This window comes from Gracilinanus agilis, chromosome 3 (genome assembly GCF_016433145.1).
Source record: "Gracilinanus agilis isolate LMUSP501 chromosome 3, AgileGrace, whole genome shotgun sequence".
NCBI classification, from domain to species: Eukaryota; Metazoa; Chordata; class Mammalia; order Didelphimorphia; family Didelphidae; genus Gracilinanus; species Gracilinanus agilis.
Genome location: NC_058132.1, coordinates 251,273,774 through 251,294,273, shown reverse-complemented (window position 1 = coordinate 251,294,273; position 20,500 = coordinate 251,273,774). Strand labels below are relative to the sequence as shown.

General features: G+C 38.1%; 1 protein-coding gene across 1 annotated transcript in view; it reads left to right on the top strand.

The window, feature by feature from the left end:
• The window catches only part of LOC123242215 (plasma membrane ascorbate-dependent reductase CYBRD1), a 40,443-nt gene extending 20,374 nt beyond the window's left edge, over positions 1-20,069 (top strand). The window contains exons 2-4 of the mRNA XM_044669800.1: positions 2,483-2,691; positions 18,496-18,650; positions 19,001-20,069. Coding sequence (XP_044525735.1) covers positions 2,483-2,691; positions 18,496-18,650; positions 19,001-19,295 — 659 coding nt within the window. The 3' untranslated portion in view covers positions 19,296-20,069. The remainder of the gene's footprint in view (positions 1-2,482; positions 2,692-18,495; positions 18,651-19,000) is intronic.
• The last annotated feature ends 431 nt before the right edge of the window (positions 20,070-20,500 follow it).

Sequence of the window (20,500 nt, the reverse complement as noted above, 5' to 3'; positions counted from 1 at the left end):
AAATATTTTTTCCTTATCATAGACGTTATCTCAACATATCTACATAGCTCCACATAAATGTGTTCTATATAGTATGGAATACTCATTGGAGGCGGTCATTCTGAAGAATTAAAGAATTCACTTTATTAAATATTTCTCAGAACAGGAACAGATTATGGAATCATGGATTAAATGACCTTTAAGGCACCTTTACAACTATGATTCCAACATACCACTGCTCATTTGTTCCTTTCACTTCCAATTGGAGAAAATGACTATCCTATTTCCTGGTAGCTATCCTGGAGTGAAAAATTATGAAACTGGTATCTTCTGTTTACACACTTTTTTAGGTGGAGAAAGAGGAGAAGATTGACTTTAAATTTGAGGTTTGAGGTTTGAGGTTTTTTGTTTTGGCCCAAACCATGATTTCATCATAGTGGGAAAATTCTTTTTGTGGAAATTCCTGATCAGCAACTATGACTTAGTGTTTCAGAGAGATCCTAAGAGGCTCTGAAAGCTTAAGCGACTTATCCACAGTTATACATCTAGTATCAGGTGAGATACGAATCTAATTCTCTATGTTTAGTCCCTCCAAATAAATCTCTGATAGTATTCATTTAAATCCTGACTCTAAGAAAAAATCCTAGAAAGAATCTCTTTACCTACCCCCACCTTCTTTTTTATTTTTATTTTTTCTTTGGCCTATAATTTCATAGGTAGGAAACTTAAGTGGAAAACTCCCTTTCTTAGTTGTCAAATAGAGAGCTCTGTAATGGAACTGAGGGACCATTTGGAGATAGTTTAGAGCAGCAGGTAGTACTTTAAGCCTTAGAAACCCTTGACAGCTTTCAGAAAAATTAATGTATTGATGAATTCACGGTGTTTTTACTAACAAAATATTTCTTAAACTAGCAGTTCTCAAAGGATGGTCTGTGAATTCTTGGGAATTCCTAAGACCCTTTCAGGAGGTCAGCAAAGTAAAAACTATTTTTGTAATAATACTAACATTATTTGCCTATTATAATATGCTTCCCTTTTCCTGAAAACAAATCTGAGGCCAGATTTTTTTTTATATACTTCAATAAAAACAACATATTGTAACAGATTGAATGCAGAGGCAGATAGGATAATCCAGCTGTCTTCTATTAATCCACACATTCAAGAGATTTGCAAAAATATGTAAAACAATAACACCCTTCTTGTTATATCTTTTTGTTTTGGAAAGTGTGGTTATTTTTCACAAAATATGTTATTTATGTTAATATAATAGGCTTATTGTTTTAAATAAATATATAAATTTTAAATAATCAGTTTTAATGGATAAAATAGTAGATATTAAAAGTTATAACTTACACAAACAAAAGCTCTTTGGGGCTCTCAATAATTTTTAAGAATATAAAATGATCCTGAAATCAAAAAGGTTGAGAAAATTTGCACTATTTTAGTTTAAATACATATGAGCCCACTTCCCCTTCTCATGGAGACCCAAGAGCTTTGTATAAATAGCTAAATCCTCTAACTTGGCCATGCATCAATTAATCAAGCAAGCATTAAAAAAAAAAAAGAAAGAAAAAGAAACCCATCTTTATTTTGCATCTTAGAATCAATACTGTTGATTCCAAGGAAGAAAAGTGATAAGGATTAGGCCAAGGGGATTAAGTGACTTGCCCAGGGTCATACAGATAGGAAGTGCTTGAAGCCAGATATGAACCCATAACCTCCCATCTCTTCACTTGGTTCTTAATCCACTGAGCCACTACAAGCAAGCATTTTCAAAGTGCCCATGACATACTAGGCATGTGGTATTTATGCAGTTGTTGAGAATTAAGAAGAAAAGGGAAATGGTCAAGACAGCAGCTGTTGGCATCTTCCACTTTCTCTGTATTTCATTTTGTCTGGAATAGTCACCTATAATGTACACATTACTTTAGGACTTGAATACTTATGTATATGTAGTACCCACATTTTCTACACATATAAACTCAGCAAATTTTTTGCTTGCTTTTTGAAATAAAATATTTTGTATTTATGCTTAAATTTATGTAATTTGACCTCAGAGAGAATTTCTATTTCTTCCATTCATTGCCAATAGCCTTAAGTGGGCAACTAAGGAAAGGTACTAGATCCATGATTGCCTTGTTAGAAGGAGCTCCAAGTTAAGGAAACTCCCTCTATCAATAGAAGAGAGTACCTTCTCTGCAAACTTTGTAGTCTTAGAGAGCTGCATAGAACACCAAGGGCTTAAGGGGTTTGTCCAGGTTCTGTGCAAAGTACTACTCAAAGGGAGGACATGAGTTCAGGTTCTTCTGGGCTCTAAGGTCCACTCTATCTACTAAAACCAAAGCTGCCTCAAAATTCTCTTCCAAGAAACCTGGCTTTTCCAAGATAGCTTTGAACTATGTAGGACTATTTGAGATTACTGTTGATAAATCATTAACTTTCCATTCATTATTTTGAAAATGTTGTTTTCCTTCCCTCCCCTTTTCTTCCCCCCCTCCCCCAGCAATTATCGTCTACAGACTGCCCTGGACCTGGAAATGCAGCAAACTCCTGATGAAATTCATCCATGCTGGGCTAAATACCGTTGCTCTGATCCTTGCAATTATCTCTCTGGTTGCTGTTTTTGACTTCCATAACACCAAGAACATTCCTAACATGTACAGTCTGCACAGCTGGATTGGACTGATTGCTGTCATATTTTACGCCTCACAGGTCAGAATCATAAAAATATTTACAAACAAGATCTAAAAAGGCCAAATGGGTGATTCAGATAGTATAAAATCTGTTGTTATACTTTCAGAATTTCTTGGCGATCATAATTCTTTTCTAATTCTTTCTATTATGCTTGTTTCCATTGTGTATTTCCCCCTAAAGCAGCCTGGGAAGCTGTAGGACTTAGGGACTATGAGATTTAGAATTTGCTTCTGTATATGTGCATGCATGCATGCATGTGTTTATGTGTGCACCTGTGTGTCTGTTCAAGATGCATGTTGTCTTCTCATTAAATCTAATTTTGGTTAAATGGTAAGATTTAGGGTGGCTAGGTTGCTCCGTGGATAGAGAGACAGTCCTCAAGATAGGAGGTCCTGGGTTCAACTCTGGTCTTGGACACTTCCTAGTTATGTGGCCCTGGGCAAGTCACTTAACCCCAGTTGTCTAACCCTTATCTCTCTTTTGCCTTGGAATCAATACTTGGTATTAAATTAAATGACTAAAAAATGAGAAGACTCAAATGGGGCAGTGGTTTTTCCTCCAGTGATGTGGTTCACAACCCAATCCATTCATTCTTTCCTCTTTTGGGTCATTTTGCCCATATCTTCCCTTAGAATTGTCACAGATTCTAGGAGCTGTCCTAGCTCTCTCATGTTATCATGAGGATTAAATGGTACCAGTCTGAAGTTCTTGAAGATTTTAGCATGTCTTTTTATCCCAATTTGAGGCCCAGGACCATGTCATTCTTCATTCATTCATTTAGCAGATATGTATTGAGTACCTATGATGTGCAAGATATTGTAGTAGGTCAGTGATGGGCAAACTTTTTAAAGAGGGGACCAAAGGAAAGGAAATGTTCGTCTGTCAGTCTGTTTCTAAGGCAACTCTTTTGAAGTTTCATTGTATTGTATCCTACTCATTGTATTCATCAGATTAAGAATAATGTTGCGGTGGCCATATAGAACATTTCAGGGGGCCACATCTGGTCTGCAGGCATAGTTTGCCCATCACTGTACTAGGCAGTGGGGCTTCAAAGCACCAAAAGATCCCTGTCTTCAAGAAGCAAGGAGAATAATGTGTATAACAGAGGTTTCTAAAATTTCTTGATTTATATAATCCTTAATGATTCAATAATTTTTATAGCATTCCTGGGCCAGAAAGAATACCTCACAGTTCGATTTATTAAATAGTGAATTTGTGCAGCATCCCAGCACACTGTGACAGGACAGTGTGGGAAAAGTGCAAGATATGTACAAATTGATATAGCTGGGGCAGTCCCTAAAAACTAGATCAGGAAAGTCCTCCTGTAAGAGATGGCATTTTGAACTGATCTTTAAAGATTCCAAGAGGTGGAAGAAAGGAGGGAAAACATTCAGGCATGAAGGACAGTTTATACAAAGGCAGGAAGACAAAAGATGGCATGTCTTTTACAGCAGACAGCAAAAGAGGCTTGTTTCAATATGGGGTGAATAAAAGGGAGCAAAGCGCATTTAGCCTGGCAAGGTTGGCTCCATCCAGATTCTGAAGGACTTTCAATGCCCAGCAGAAATGTTTGTACTTTACCTTGGTGGCAATAGGGAATCACTAATTCTTTTTTAAAATTTGATATTATTTATTATCTCAATAGTTAATTAATTATCTTAAAATTTAAAGAGCTCGACACGTCTAAAGATGGATTCTTAGGATTTGGGTCCAGAAGGCAATTTAGAGATTGCTTATTTCCAACTCCCTTATTTTAACAAGGAGAAAAACCACACTCTGCCATTTAGCTGCCTCGTGGTGTTTTAGATTTCTAGTTTCCTTCAAAGTAGCCACTTATTCTTCTTGATGGGGAGAGTGGCATGATTATTCCTCACCTGAGTTTTGGTTTATTAATTCTTGCTGTCTTGTGAGATCATTGGCTTCTACCTGCCCAATTCTAGCCTTTAAAGACTGGTTTTCTGCTGTAATCTTTTGGTTTTCCTTTTCAATCTGGTCTATCTGGTTCTTCAAGGCTTCCAGCTGGTCATTTCTGGTCTTCAATTTGCTTATCATTTCATTTGATTTCTGAACCTCACTTTCCAATTGTGAAATTCTACCTTTTAAACTGTTATTTTCATGCCAGATCTCTTCCATCTTTCTCATGATCTCAGATTTGAACGCTTCAAGAGCTTGTGACCAATTTTCATTTTTTGGGGAAGGTTTGGATGTCTTTAATTGTTTGTTCTCTGTTTTCTGGGTTTGTTCTGTGCAGAAGTTATCAAGTGTTAGAGCTTTTTTCTTGGTCTTTTTGGTATTTGTTTCTTGGGCCTTGCTTAGCATCATTATTCTTTGGTCAGCCAGAAGTCTGAGTAAGGCAAGCAGACTCTCTGTGTATGGAGCTAAGGAGCAGTTTTTGCCTGAGACTACTTTGTGAGTCTCCTGGCTTCCACTGACTGCTAGGCCTCTCCTGTCCACGGCCCCTCTCAGCCTCACTCCTGCGCCCAGGGTCTGTGCTCCCCAGCCTCCTGGGGTCTCTGGTCTAGCTGTTTTCAGGGTCAAGTCCCCATGGTCCTAGTCAACTGCCCAGAGCCCGGAAATTGGCTCATGCTTGCTCCTCCACCTGAAGTTTTCCCCTGAGTCTCAGTGCACTGAGCTGCTTCCACTGTTCGCTGCCTCTCTCATCCCCACTCCCATGCCCAAGGTCTGGGCTCTCCAGCCTCCTGGGATCTCAAGTCTTGCTGCTCTCAGGGACAAGCTCCTGTTGGTCCCAGTTAGCTGCCAAGGAGCTAGATTTTGCACCCTCTGCTCGCTCTAACTCTGGTGCGCAGCTTCTGACTCTGGTACTGTGTGGTGGGGTGGGGGAGGGTTGATCCACTTGCATTTTGATGAGAGCCATTTCCTCCCCTTATAGCGTGGAAGTGCCCAAATCCCACATACCTTTGATATTGTGCCCTATTATGGTGTTCCTTCTTTCATCTGGATTTGGTTTTTTTTTATCCTTTGGAGGTATGCTGGTGGTCAGTAGTGAGGAGAGTAAAAGCACCCTGCTTCTACTCTGCAGCCATCTTAACCCAGAATTCCTCCCCTGAGTTTCAGAAACTTTGTGGAGGCAGGATTAGAGAGGAGGGAAATTTGTGGCAAGGAAATTACCGAAAAAATCCAGGTGAGAGGTGATAAAGGCTTGAATTAAGGTGGTGTCCAGAGAGCAGACAGATGGGAAATGGTGTAAGATGGTGGTGTCAGACTCAAACCAACCATGATGAAGTATACCTCCCAGTTGTATATTGACTCAGAAAACCACATATTAATGTTATCTATGTGATATTGTATTTTTATTTACTTTGTTAAATATTTCCCATGACATTTTGATCTCATTCAGATTGCACTGAGGAACATTGTAGCCCAAGTGTTTTGTGTTTGATACTGTTGTTGCAAGTGTAGGGAGTCAATGATCTTGTGATTATAGGAAAATCCCTTGTAACTATAATATAGGAGTGGCTCATAAGGAAAACCTAAATGTCTCACCCAACCCTTTCATTGCTAAATCCCGGGGTTCATATTTGTGGCTAAAAGGATGAATACATCATAATAGCTTGCACTTATATAGTGCTTTGAGTAAAGAGTTTTATGTGTGTTAAGCTATTTGATCCTCAAAGCAATCCTAAGAGCTAGGTACTATTATTATCCCCATTCCATAGATGAGGAAACTGAGGCTGAGAAACGTCAAATGACTTGCCCAGGGCTATGCAGCTAGCTAGTGGCCAAGGCAGGATTTGAATCCAGGTCTTTTTGACTCCAGGTCCAGGATTCTAACCTTTGGGCCACATAGCTTTCTGGATGACCTGGTCCTTTAGCAGAATTTGGAAGACTCAATAGAAAAATCCAGAACACTATCTTGTCTTCTCTTTACTTCCTGATGATATTTCCTTCATTTTTTTTTAACCCTTAATTTTGGTGTATTGTCTTATAGGTGGAAGAGTGGTAAGGGTGGGCAATGGGGGGTCAAGTGACTTGCCCAGGGTCACACAGCTGGGAAGTGGCTGAGGCCGGGTTTGAACCTAGGACCTCCTGTCTCTAGGCCTGACTCTCACTCCACTGAGCTACCCAGCTGCCTATTTCCTTCATTTTTATAAATCACCCACAATGCTCAGAGCACCCTATGCAGAATTATAGAAAACCTCAGTTAACTGGGAATGCCTAAGTTATTAAGAATTCAAGTTAACAAAAGGCTAAAGAGAAAATGCTGTTTGTTTCATTCCTTGTCAATGAAAAAAATTTCATAAAATATATTAATGGATCTTACTAACTTCTGAATATGCTTTAACCTTGTAAGGATGGGGGATGGGACATAAAGAGCCAGAAGAAGGCCGTTGGTGACAGTTGGTGACAGTTGGAACCAGAGAGAATTCTGGGTAATTGTCTGGAGCAAGGAGGAGAAGGAGACTTCCAGCAGAGAACTGAGAGAGGGACGAGGAGAACATCTCAGCTCAAATCCAGTCCTGAGGGCTTCCTAAGGTTCTTTCTTTGGACATTGAAACCCTGATTCTCTGGTCAAAGACATCCCATTGCATCTCACCCAGCATTCCCTCTCTCCAGTCCTCCGCTGGAAGTTCTTCTCCTCCTTCCTCTCGACAATTACCCAGAATTCTCTCTGGTCCCAACTGTCACCAACTGTCACCAATTGCCTTTTTCTGGCTCTTTTTGTCCCATCCCCCATCCTTACAACCTTTATTTTTTAGCTAAAGGCCTTACTTTGTTCAATCCTAAAAGCCCATTCTTATTGTACAGTGTGATAGATATAGAAAGTACAGGGGCCTGTAGGATATCAGTACATCATTGATCATCACCTTCACTCACATCATAGTGCTTCACTGTTTATAAACACTCACGTTTGTAGCTTACAAACCACAATAAAAATGTAAGCTATTATTATCTGCCAACAACACTGTGAAAAAGTAATAAGAAATGATTATTCAATTTTTACAGAAGAAGAAGCTGAATCAGGTTAAGTGATTTGCTGAAGGTCACATAGCTAATAAGCATCAGAGCTAGTTCTTAAACCTGTCATTGGATTCCAAATCTGATACTCTTTCTAATGCTTTGTACTCTAGCATAAAACAAAACAAACAAAACAGAAAAAATGACATCCCTTCCAATCACTATGCTTTCTTGTCATTTGCCCCTTTAATTTAGGGGAGGAAATCCCAGTTATTTGGGGATTCAGATTAGCTGTTTTGGTTATATAATTAAAATCATTTCTTCCTGGGGAATTTCCAATCTAGAGCAGAGGGAAAGGAATTATTTGGCATTGGGGGAAAGCTTCCAAGTACAACTGAAAAATAAAAACCTCAAAAGATGAGTCAGGGCACAACAGTGCAGTAAAGTGGAGGCCTCAGTTTAGCATTCTTTGGGCTTTTCTTCTCCTTCCCCTTTCTTCTTAGTCATTTATTACTCAGCACTCTCAATATTTGGGGCTCATATTTGGAAGGAAGATTGCATCTTCTTGTCCACTTAGGTGGGAGCAGATGGCAGTGGGGTTTCTTCTCTAAGACCTTAGGATAGATGGGAATGTCCAGGTGCCCCTTGGGATCAAACTCACTAGCTTGAGATCTCCAGTGGATGAGCAAAGACTAAAACGCATTAGGGCAGACAGAGGGGAACCATGACTTTGGGTGAAGATTTTCAGCTCCATGTTTATCTGTAGCCACCTTTTTGGGTAATGGAATAGAAAGAGTACTATGTTTAGACTATAGAATGCTACTTTATTCAATATGCAGCAAGCCTACTGAATGTAGAACACTGTGCTAGGTACTTGCTAGAAGAGATGCAAAGTTTAGATAAAGGCATAATTACTACCCTATGTGGCTTAGAATCCAATATGAAGAAAAGGCACCAACATAGATAATTATAACTAACAATAAGGCATGATAAGTGAACAAGAGAGTTGTAAGATATGCTATGTGACATACAAGGAGAAAGGTGGCTATAGTCAGGAGGAGCAGGAGGAGAACGCATTTGAGGGGGGACTTTATAAAGGATGAATTTATGGATAGTGGAGAAGAGAGAGTATGTGTGTGTGTGTGTGCATGCATGCGTGTGTGTGTGTGTGTGTGTGTGTGTGTGTGTGTGTGTGAGAGAGAGAGAGAGGGGGGGGGGGAAACATTGCCTCTGTGATGCCAGATTCTGTGAGAGAAAAGGGGGAGGTGTTGGGGAAGGTCTTTGAATGCCAGTTTAAAAAGTCTGAATTTTACCTCAGCAGGTAATGAAGATTTTGGATCAAGGAAAAGCCATATCAATATCTATTTATTTAAAAAAGCTTATTCCCAAAGAAGCATGAAGGACAAATGGAAAAGAGTAGAATTGGGAATGTCTGTTAGGAGGCTCTTAGTGAGGGCTTGGACCAGGATATTGGCAATGGGAATGGAGAGAAGGGGTCAGGGGCAAGGGGTGTTGGGAAAGGTGAGGAAGAAGGAAGAACAAATGCAACCCCACAGTTTTGAACATGGGAGACAATGTGCCACAGATTAAAATAGTGGAGTCAGAAATGGGACATATTGGGGGGAAAATTAATGAGAATTGTTTTGGGTATGGGGACTTTGAGGTATTGATGAGTGACAAGTCCATGAGGACATTCTGGGCCCACTGAGGCAAAAGCAGTCAGAAAAGGCACATTTGCAGATCTTCCTCAAGACTCTGACCTTGTAAATCTACAAATCACTGTCTAAAAACACCTGGCTTCTTAATTGGCTCAGAACATCCTGACCAGGTAACTCACCATCACAAAACCTTGAGCTCTATCTCTGGGACAAGTGGCTTTCAGGTATAAGCCTAGCCATACCCTGGTACCTTTGTACTTCTAAAGAAATTCTTATCCCAGTGATGACAGACCAAAAGAAGACTGTAAAATTGCCATTTGATTATACACACACACACACACACACACACACACACACACACACACACACACACTCCTCAATGCAGTTGGCACTTTCTAATTGGCACCAAGAATGTATGTTTTGATGTTTTTTACTTTAATCATAGATGTAGAAACTGTATAAATATTGGACCTGTATGCTTAATAAAATGGAATCCATGATCCTATTCATGGTCTCCTTGACCCTATCAACTTCTCATCCATGAGGGTCTTTTCTCTCTTTCTTTTCTCCCTTCTTCCCTGAAACTGGTCCCCGAAGAGAACCAGCTCTTATCAGATAAGATTGCCAGTTATGTCATGAAAGATGTGCAGATGTTGACTTCAGAAATGGGGTCAGGGATGGATATATAGATTTCTAAGTTATCTGCTTAGAAGTGATAGTTGAAGCTGTAGAAGCAAATAAATTACAAAGGGAAACGATGTCCAGAGAGATGAGGGCAAACCCTTATTTCAAATTAAAAGGTAAAGAAGAGTGTAACGTAGTTAGAGAAGAAAGAGGTAAACTGAGCCATGCTATGCCTTTGAAACTATTAGAATTTACTCTCTTTGCAAATAGGAATTATTATATTTACTGTGTTTATAACTCCAGCACCTAGTACAGTGCCATGCACATAAAAGAAACTTAATAAATGCTTCCTGATTGAATGATTGGTTGAAGCTCAGAGAGAGAGAATATCTAAGAGTAAAAAATGATCAATAGATTCAGAAGCTTTAGGGAGGTCAAGGAAGATAAAGACAGAAATAAAGTAATCAATCTGGCAATTAAGAAGATTGGTAATGTCTGAGAGTATAGCATCAGTAGAATGATAAAAGATGAAACGTAGTGAGAAAGTATAAGAAACATCTTTTTCAAGAAGTTAAACAGTAAAGGGGAGAGAATAAAAAGAAAGTTTAGCAATGAAGGGGAAGAAAAGAAAGCATTTTTCTCCAGGACTGGGGAGAAATGAGCATGTTTGTAGGGAGAGGGAAAAGTTCTTGTGGAGAAGGGGAAATTAAAGATGCAGGGGAGAAGGAAGCTGGTCCTGAAAGAGGTGGGAAGAAATGGGATCAAATACCTGAATGACTAACAAAGTCAGCTCTCCTCTCTTAACCGTCATTTCCTCATCTGTAAAATAAGGTGGATGGATTAGATGTTCTCTAAGTTCCTTTCCATCTATAAATCCTTGGATCCTCCATCATCCCTGCATAAATATGCCAATTATCCTTTTCTACACTGTATAGTATTTCCATGTCTGCTACTTTAAGACTTCCAGAAAGAATGCCAGTGGGGGAGAACTGTAACCAGAACTGAAACTCCTCGGGACTCCTAAACAGCTCTCATGTGACCCTGCGTTGGCAGTTCTGAGTAGAATAGCTAAAATGAACAAGATTTCCTCTGAATCATACCTTTATCATTACATATAGGAAGCCCTTCTTAGCAGGGGTCCCCTTCCACTTATCTTTGCTAAGAATTAATTCTTGTTAATCTGATATTTACATTTTAGATGTCTAGGAGTCTCTACCCTCTCTGCTCTGACTCCCCCTTCATCTCTGAGTAAATGTACATGCACGCGTGAGCACACACACTCATTTCATCACACACATTTCATCTACTATTTATTCAGTCTGAAACTAGGCATACAAAGCACATGCCAAGAAAGATGGTTGGTTTCCAGCTAAATTCTTTTGTTCCCTGAAACCTATTTTTAGAAATGATAACCTGCCAGAGGTGATATAAGGGTGTGATCCAATTCTATTGAATCAAGAAGGCAGAAATCAACTGAAATAATTCTTCCTTTTACTAAGGGTAGGGGGAAAACCCCAAACCTTTTTAGCCTTGTGTCACCAACATTCACCCCATGTTCCAACCCTCTCCATGAACAGGCACACTTTTGACAAATTAGTTACATTCCAACCTTGGACTTAACCTGACTTTAAAAATATGTAAATTGCCTGTTTTTTGATCACATTAGCATATTCGGCATCAGAAGCTTTTTGTGTTCATGTACAACCATTGATTTTTCTTTTTTTGGCTTTAAACTAAAAGCAGAAATGAGGTTTTGCTTGTTGAGAATGGATCAGTTCATTTTTTTTAAACCCCTACCTTTGGTTTTAGTATCAATTCTAAAACAGAACACTGTTAATGGCTAGGTGTAAAAATTAAAACTAATATACAATAACTTCAAATATTATATTTTAATAAGATTTATTAATAATCACTGGAAGTAAAGGAATAAAAAGGTAATTATCTAACAAAATAAAACCACATGCCCATGGCTAATCTACCTGCTCAAAAATGGCCTGCTCCATCAAAGCCATCAGGGGAAGGAAAAAGACCTAGACACGGAACTCCACCCAATTTATCTCCTGTCTACATCAGCACGAAAGGACAGGAAGTGAGTGGGCTCTTAGGTAATGGAGTTCAAAGTCACAAGATTCCAATTATACATTTCCCCCTGAGATCCCTTGAAAGACTAGTCTCTCCAATGGATCTTGTAAACATAACCAATTTTTAAATTACAATAATTTGGGGATAAAAGGAAAAAAGAACAAAACTGATGACTGCTAGGCACATTGACAAAAAGCCAATTATGGGGAAGTCCCCTTCAGCATAAAAGTATACATACAAAACAAATGCATTCAACCCCTCCCCAGTTCAAATCACCATATTCCAAAGTTCACTCTGGATCTTCTGGTGCAGCATGTGGTCTCTGCAGGCATCATGGCGCCTTCTCCAAACAGTTCATTTTCTGGATTCAAGGAGTTAGCATGTTTCTTATCCTAAAATTGCTCTTAAAAGAATTTAAACTTTGCATTATAGGATAATAATACATTCCCTCCCCACCCCACTGAGGAGGATGGTGACAAACACAGGGCTCACTCAGGGATGCACGGCTGAGTTATGAGGTATATGAATCAATTAGCAAAATAAAATAAAAAAAAAATAAAATAATCCAAATAAAATAGAAAAAAACTTCTGGATGATATATAAAATATCAAAGTCTTATGTCTAAAAATTACAAGTAAAGGAAAAATAAACCTGTAACAGGTCCTTGAATCAGGGCTCAATTAAAGTCATTTTAGCAATCATGCACTTACTCAATCACTAGCCAGAACTACAAAAAGTTTGTCACACTATAAAAGTCAGAAGAGGGACTAGATTTTAGCAGCAAATGGGAAACAGCATTTCCTGGTCTGATTTTTACCTTTTCTCTCAGGGATATGGGAGCCAGGATGGCATCCAAAGTGAGGTGCTTGATGGAATATGGGATGGGGACTTCTGACATATGTCAAAACAACCACAACCTTGAACCCCAAACAAATTCAAGTCCTCTTGTCTTGGCTCAATTTGATCAATCCCACTGGGATTGGTTGGTCTCTTTGGCACAAGATTCCAATTACATGTAGGCAATGGAAGTTAAAGGTCATACAGCTAGAAAGTATCTGAGGTCAGATATGAACCTAGGTCTCCCAACTCCAGGCCTAGTGCTCTATCCACTGTGCCACCTAGCTGCCCCAGATTGGTTCACTTTGAAGTGATTGTGCCCAGGGTTCCCATTTTCCATAGAGCAGAAGAAATGCCTCTTGTTAAAAGTTAGATGCTTCTCCTGGGAAGGCTGCTAACTCCCAATTGGCAGTCTAAGACTTCTAACCAAAACTGGCTTTATATTTCAGTTTCAAAAGAATAATTGTATGTGTAATACCTGAGTATCTGAGGTTAGCCTACATTCCATTGCCTGTCATCAAACTCAAGGGACATCTCTCACAAAGAGTATGGAGAAGATGAAAAAGAGATTTTACAATAATGTAATCTCTTCCTAGCACTTTTAGTAGCTGTCTCTTTGGGTTCTATGTGCAGAATTACAACAGGTCTGTCTAGATAAAACTATTATGTTTAGTAATGGGATGGAATTTTAGTTTCTTCATTTTAGACCCATAGTTGAAAGACTAGCTTTCTCATAGATAGGGGAGAAGGAACATGTTGTTCTCTCTCCCTCCTGTGGGATTTAATGATTAGATCAGTGCTGAGGAGGAAGGGGGAAATTTTTGTTTTTATTCTTTCTTGTTTTATACACACACATATACTTTTTAAAAGTATACTAAATTGGGGCAGCTGGGTAGCTCAGTGGAGTGAGAGTCAGGCCTAGAGACGGGAGGTCCTAGATTCAAATCTGGCCTCAGACACTTCCCAGCTGTATGACCCTGGGCAAGTCACTTGACCCCCATTGCCCACCCTTACCACTCTTCCACCAAGGAGCCAATACACAGAAGTTAAGGGTTTAAAAAAAATAAAAAAAGTATACTAAATCTTTTCTTCTGTAGTTTTAATTGTGACAGTGAAAACTGATATCAATTGGATCAAGATAAAATTCTTGGCACACAGACATATGACTGTCTAACAAAGACCTGGTTCTAAGTAAGTGAGGTAACCTCTGATGGATTTTGCTTTGTTTTGTTATCTTCTAACATTCTAGATGTGGAAATTCCAGTGCCATGTTCCTCTATGATCTAAGGAAAGCATTTCCCCTCCTTTTGTCTATAAAATCTTAGTCATCTACTTGATCGAAAATATCTAAGACACCTATAAATGGCATTTAATATCTTTAATCTCATCTTCTTTATTCAAACAAACAAACAAACAAACAAACAAACAAACAATAACCCATTATAGAGGCAGAAACAGATTAGAGGCATCAGGTCAGATCTTCTCCAGATGAGCAGAATTTCTAAATTTGAGATAAAAGAATAAACTGAGAAAGTCCCTAAAGGTAAACTATGCAAATTTTTAAAAGGTTAGAAAATCCGAAAAGAAAAAAAAAAGAATAAAGATTGTTGGCCTAGTGAGGAAAAAAAGACCTAAAGATTAACTTAATCATGATTTTCTTTCTTTTTAAAAATTTTATTTTTACTATCATGCAAAACATACTTCCATATTAATCATTGTTGTAAACCCCAAAGTAAAACCATAAATACACTGATGTGAAAGATAGTATGCTTTAATCCACATCTATCCAACTCCAACAGTTCTATCTCTGGAGGTGGACAGCATTCCCCATCAGAAGCCTTTCAGGTTTGTTCCAGTTAATAATGACTTTCAAGTAAATGAAGCATAAATTCTCAACCAAAACACTCAATAAAACCTGACTAAAAGAGTAACAAGCCCAGCAAAATGTTTCCTTAGATTTGCTAATAATGACTTTTGTCTTGGTATCGAAAATTATGTCAAATTCTAGTAATAACTTACCAGCCACTCTTACAGAAAATTGACGGCTTTACATAAAACCCCATCAATTAAAGTAAGATTGATTTTGAAAATAAACTTCAAAAAAGACTCTTACTTGATAAGGTGTTTGTAAACCTAGAACTATAGGACTGTAAGTGTGGTCCCCCTTGTTACTCTTATGTCATTTCTCAAATAATTATTGAAAAGATCAATATTTAGAAAATTCTAAATTCACTTTTCTTTTTTTTTTTTTGGCAAGGGAGAATTAAATCATGATTTCAACAGACTAAGAAAAATTAGTAATGTATGAAGTTAGGAGATTTTTTTAAAATCGAGATCCATAGATCCTAGAAAGAGAGAGGAGTAGATAAGAAGGCATTAGTAAAAATTTTTGTGTAAGACTTTAAATTTATCCTTATTAAAGTTCTTCTTATTTTATACAGTGTTCCAGCCTGCTCAGTATTAAGAAATAAAGGAAGCTAAGAGGCTAAACAGAAAACTGACACCTATATATCATGAATATACTTATATACCTGCTCATTGTTTCCCTAGATAAAAGTGTAGTCTCCTTGATGGCAAGAACAGCTCCTTTTTTGCCTTTATGTTTCCAGTGCCTGAAAGAATTCCTGACAGAAGGCACTTTAATAAATGCTTATTGACTGGTTATTACTATTATTATGATTTCTTCTCTCTATAACACTTTGTATATATTTCTTTGTGCTCTTCATATTTGTTTTTGTAATGCTTTGGAATGCTACCAAGAAAGTTTGCCATGAATAATTCCATCACATCGATTTACTTTTAAACAATAAATATCCATTTATTTATCTGTTGCACAATTTTTGAACATGTAAGTTGTTTCCAATTTTTTATTTTTGCAATTAAGCTGCTACAAATATTTTTGTATAGATCTATTTTTTCCCTTTTACTTACATCATTCAAACTTTGTGCTAGTCATGGGATTACTAGGTCAAGTATGATTAATGTTATTGTATTTTACCAAAATTTTTTTCCGAAGGATTGTGTCTATTCTGAGTCCCATTAACATAGAATCTTATTGTTTTGTGTGTGCGTGTGTGTGTGTGTGTGTGTGTGTGTGTGTGTGTGTTTGCCAGCTTAATGGAGATAAGGTGGTAATTTTAAAAGTCACAGTTACATAGTGCTTTAAGCGTTACAAAATGCTTTCCTTAAAGCATTCCTATGATGTAGATAGTGGATATGTTATTATTCTTACCTTAAAGAGAGGAAACAGAACCCAAGAGGTTAAATGACTTGCCTAAAATCACAAAGTACCAAGCTTTAGAGCTGGGATAGAAACAGATTTCTCCTGGTTTGTAGGCCCTCACTACAAGCTATTGCTACACCACACTGGTTTGTATTTCTCTGGATTACAGAACAGTTGGATCACATTTTAAATTAATTCTTAAGAAATTTTAGGAAACTTCTTAAGAATTCCCCAGACATATCCTTGGCTATGTGTCTTTTCTGGGATTTTGAAAGAAGAAGTCTCTACATTCCTGTAAGGATTCTTGCCTATCTTTGAAGTTAGTATAATGAAGGGTTGGAGAATTTAAATGATGAAATTACCTAGAGGGCACTGAACACAGACTTATTTCCCTTAGGCCTACCCCCTTTCCCCAATTGTTGTTCTTCAGTCATTTTTTTTTTCAGTGGGGTCCAAATTTTCATGACCCCATTTGGGTTTTTCTTGGCAGAGATATTGGAGTGGTTTGCCATTTCCTTTTCCAGCTTATTTTACAGATGGAAACTGAGGCAAACCAGATTAAGTGACTTGCCCAGAGTCACACAGCTAGTAAGTGTCTGAGGTTGGATTTGAATTCAGAGAGATGAGTTTTCCTGACTTTGGACTCAGCACTCTCCAAGGCAACACCAGTACCATTTTCCCCAGTAACATAAAAGAATTGATCATAAATGGGAATAGAGGTGTGGTAGAGAGAACCATCAATAATACCATAAAGGACTGCTCTGACATTTTCAGAGGTAGACACATAACACAAGAAAAGAAGAATGGAGCCCAAAGGGGAACTGGGAGATGAAATATTAAATGAAGATTGGGCATTTATGGCAAAGCTCTCAACCCATCAGATTCCCATTTGCAGATATTGTGCTCCTCCTCTCTGTTTTGTTGTTTGTCCTTTTTTTGTTCCTTTTTCTTGTTATTCATCCTCTTTTCTTATCTCTTGTGAAAAATATTCTGCTACTTACTTATCTGCCTTTCTCTTGTCTATTTTTTGTCTCACTCATCTTTTCTATGACTTGTCCAATGGTGAATTATGACTCGATTCTTCAGAAATGTACTAGAGTTGATGAGCTGACCTCCATCTTTTGAAAAAGAAAACAAAAACTAGACATAAAAAAAACTTGTCCTTCAACTCTAAAGTAATCACTGATGAGGGAAGGTAAGTTCACTGAAGGAGAACCAGGAACAATGTGAATCACTAAAGGGAAAATCCTATGAACCATTTTTAAATTTCAGATACACAGGACTTCCATTTGCAGTATTAAGTGCTAAATAAATATGCAAACCAGCTTATTTTCTCCTCATTACAGTTTTCTCCTAGGCTCATTCTGAGAGCACGTTAAATTTTCATGTTTTTCTCCTTTCTCCTTCCCTCTTCCTCCTATCCCCCATCTCTCATTTTCCATTAATCCTTTGATCCTAGTCAGCAAGGGTGTGGAGTGGACATTAATACTTTTCTCATCAGGCTGCCACCCTTACAGAGCTCATCCACCCCATCCTGCAAAGGCACCTGAAAACATTCCTTTAAATTCAATAATTTAAGAGCCCATAGGATCCTTGGTATGCTTATTGGATCAGTGACACTTAAAAAAAGATCCTGCAAGAAGCAGCTCCTGTATTCTTTCCTTCAGAGAGAGAGCACCCCTCCTAATTAAAGTATACAGATAACTGAACAAAGAACTCGGAATTTGAGAGGGGAAAGAAATAAGAAATGCCCAAGATGCTTTGTGTACAATAATATAGATAGAGGTTCCTCAGCCTTTGTTCAAACTACCTGAGCTAACCACAAGATCAAAAATTTCTAAGCCTCACACAAATATTCATAGCTATAGAGATGTCCTTTCAAGAACTCTCATGGATATATATATATACACACACACACACACACAGTACCTGGGCACTGATGAATGTATATTATCTGAGTTTATTTATTCACTGAATTAGTCATCAATTTGAATCTAGTTCATAGTGATCTGAATGGAACTGGAAGATCTGGGGGTTTAAGTCATTTAATTAAGTGGATCCACTTATGGGGATTTGATTATGATATGATAAGAAAAGGATATAGCACATAAGCTTACATGAGAATGAAAGGAATGGGCCATGACACAGAAAGACAGATTTCTTTGTCTCTATCTAAAGAATAATCCTTTGTTACATTTTGCAGCAATTACTTAAATACCAAAGGAACAGATGAAATTTTCCCATAGACTCATCTCTTCCTCATCTGATGACAATGTTTTCTTCACCACCAAAGCAGCCTTTCTTGGCTAAGCTAGAAAGAGTGAATATGCTGTTGTGGGGTATTTGTTTTTTAGAGAGAAAAATCTCTCCTTGACTTTGAGTTAGCATTTCTAAGAAAGAGTTCTTTTTGAAGAAATAAATAATGAAATATGCTGTTGTGGGGTTAGAAATAATAAAAAATAAGTTGTTTATTTTGTTTAGCTTCTCCTAGGTTTTTTAGTATTTCTGCTTCCTTGCACTCCCCCGGCTCTCCGAGCATTTCTTATGCCAATCCATGTTTATTCTGGTCTGCTCATCTTTGGAACAGTGATTGTAACAGTACTTACGGGAGTGACAGAGAAATTGATTTTTACCTTGTAAGTATATGCAGTATTTCATCATTTCTCCACTTCATTCCTTCTATATTAAATATTTGCTTTCTGAAAGAGTGTAATAATAGCATTGAACTTTCCCTTTTTTTAAGATGATAAAAAGATGACCCATAGAGATTCAATGATTTATTTGCCCAGGGACACTCCTGCAGACAGACTTCTGACCCTTGCCCTATCTAGTTCACAGGGATCCGATAGCCAGTTGGTCTTTTAATTCTTTGAGCATTTAATTTTTGGCAATAAGTTAGATTTCAATCTCATATAACCTATGATTCTATTTTTAATCATTCTCTCTCTCTGTCTCTTTTTCTCTCTTTCTCTTTTTCTCTTTAAAGGAAAAACCCTGAATATAAAACATCACCACCAGAAGGTATTTTTGTCAATACCCTTGGCATTCTCATTCTGGTGTTTGGTGCTATCATTTTCTGGATAGTCACTAGGCCTCAGTGGAAGCGTCCCACAGAACCAAATGCTAAACTTCTTCAGCCAAATGGAAGTACTCCAGAGGGCACTGATTATTCCATGACAGGAGACTTTGGCAATGTGGACAAATCTGACGAGGACAGTGAAGCAGTGGCAAGAAAAAGAAACCTCAAACTTGATGAGGCTGGACAAAGATCAACCATGTAAAGGGTTATTTGTATGTTGTCTTATAATCTCATTTTAAAACATCTCTGGCTCAGTCATATCTAGATACAAAAAGCCTTTCTATTCAGCTATAAAACCCATTGAATTTTATACTTTCTCTTTATTCTAACTAAATGTACTAAGCAGCATTGTTAAAAATATCATATGGTGTGGTAGGGGGCCAGAACTGATGTGAAATGAAAGAATGTGATCAATTTGCGTAGGATCATGGGAGCTAACACATAATAACTTTTTTCTTTCTAAGAACCAAAGACCCAACCTTGTACCTTTTTGCATCCCCCTTCTCTCTCCTCCCAGGGCTTGGCGAAGTGTCTTACACACAGCTTGTGCTCAGTTAATTTCATTGACTAGAAGCATCCCTGCTCTTAAACTATACCCCAGTGTCTGCCATCCTCAGCTTGTTCTCAGCCCTTCTGAGCTCTGACACTACACAAGACTGAAGGATCTATATCAGAGGCTTCAAACTCAGGCTTCAAACTCAGAGCATTTTCTTGAATGCTCTCACAGTGGATAGAAGGCTGGACCTGGAGTCAGGAAGACCCAAGTTCCTATCTAGCCTCTGACTCTTTACTAGCTGTGTTACTCTGGACAAGTCACTTAACTTCGGACTGCCTCTGGTTTTTCTATTATAAAATGGAGATAACAGTAATACCTACCTCACCCAATTGTTGTGAGGATCAAATGAGATAAAACGTGTAAAATGCTTCAGTGCAATACCTAGAATTAGTGCTTAATAAATACTTGTTCCCCCACACACACACACCTTTCTCCTTTAATAGTAAAAATATTATATGAACCTAAAGAGAAGAGAATTTAGGGAGACAAACTGGGTAAATCGTGCCCTTCTATTTCTCCCCTCCAGCTTGTAGGAGAATGTCCTTGTCTAGGTTCAGGTTGGACCTAAAATATAAGCCTGGATTTTGGAGTCCTGGTGAGGTGACTCAGTCCCAGCATTGGGTCCTTTGACTTTTGTCCTTTTCCTAGTTCAAAGAATCCTCCTGCTTGGTCCTAGTGCCAACTCAGGGTTCATGGTTATTTTAAGTCAGACATTCAAAGCCCATCCTAGGAAAGACCTAAATGCTTGAGGAATCTCCACAGTAACCCTTTGCCCTAGTTTTTCTCTAAGTTGGAGTAATTTGGAATTTGTTGTGGTAACTTTATGGACTCAATTTGCCTCCTGGATTTCT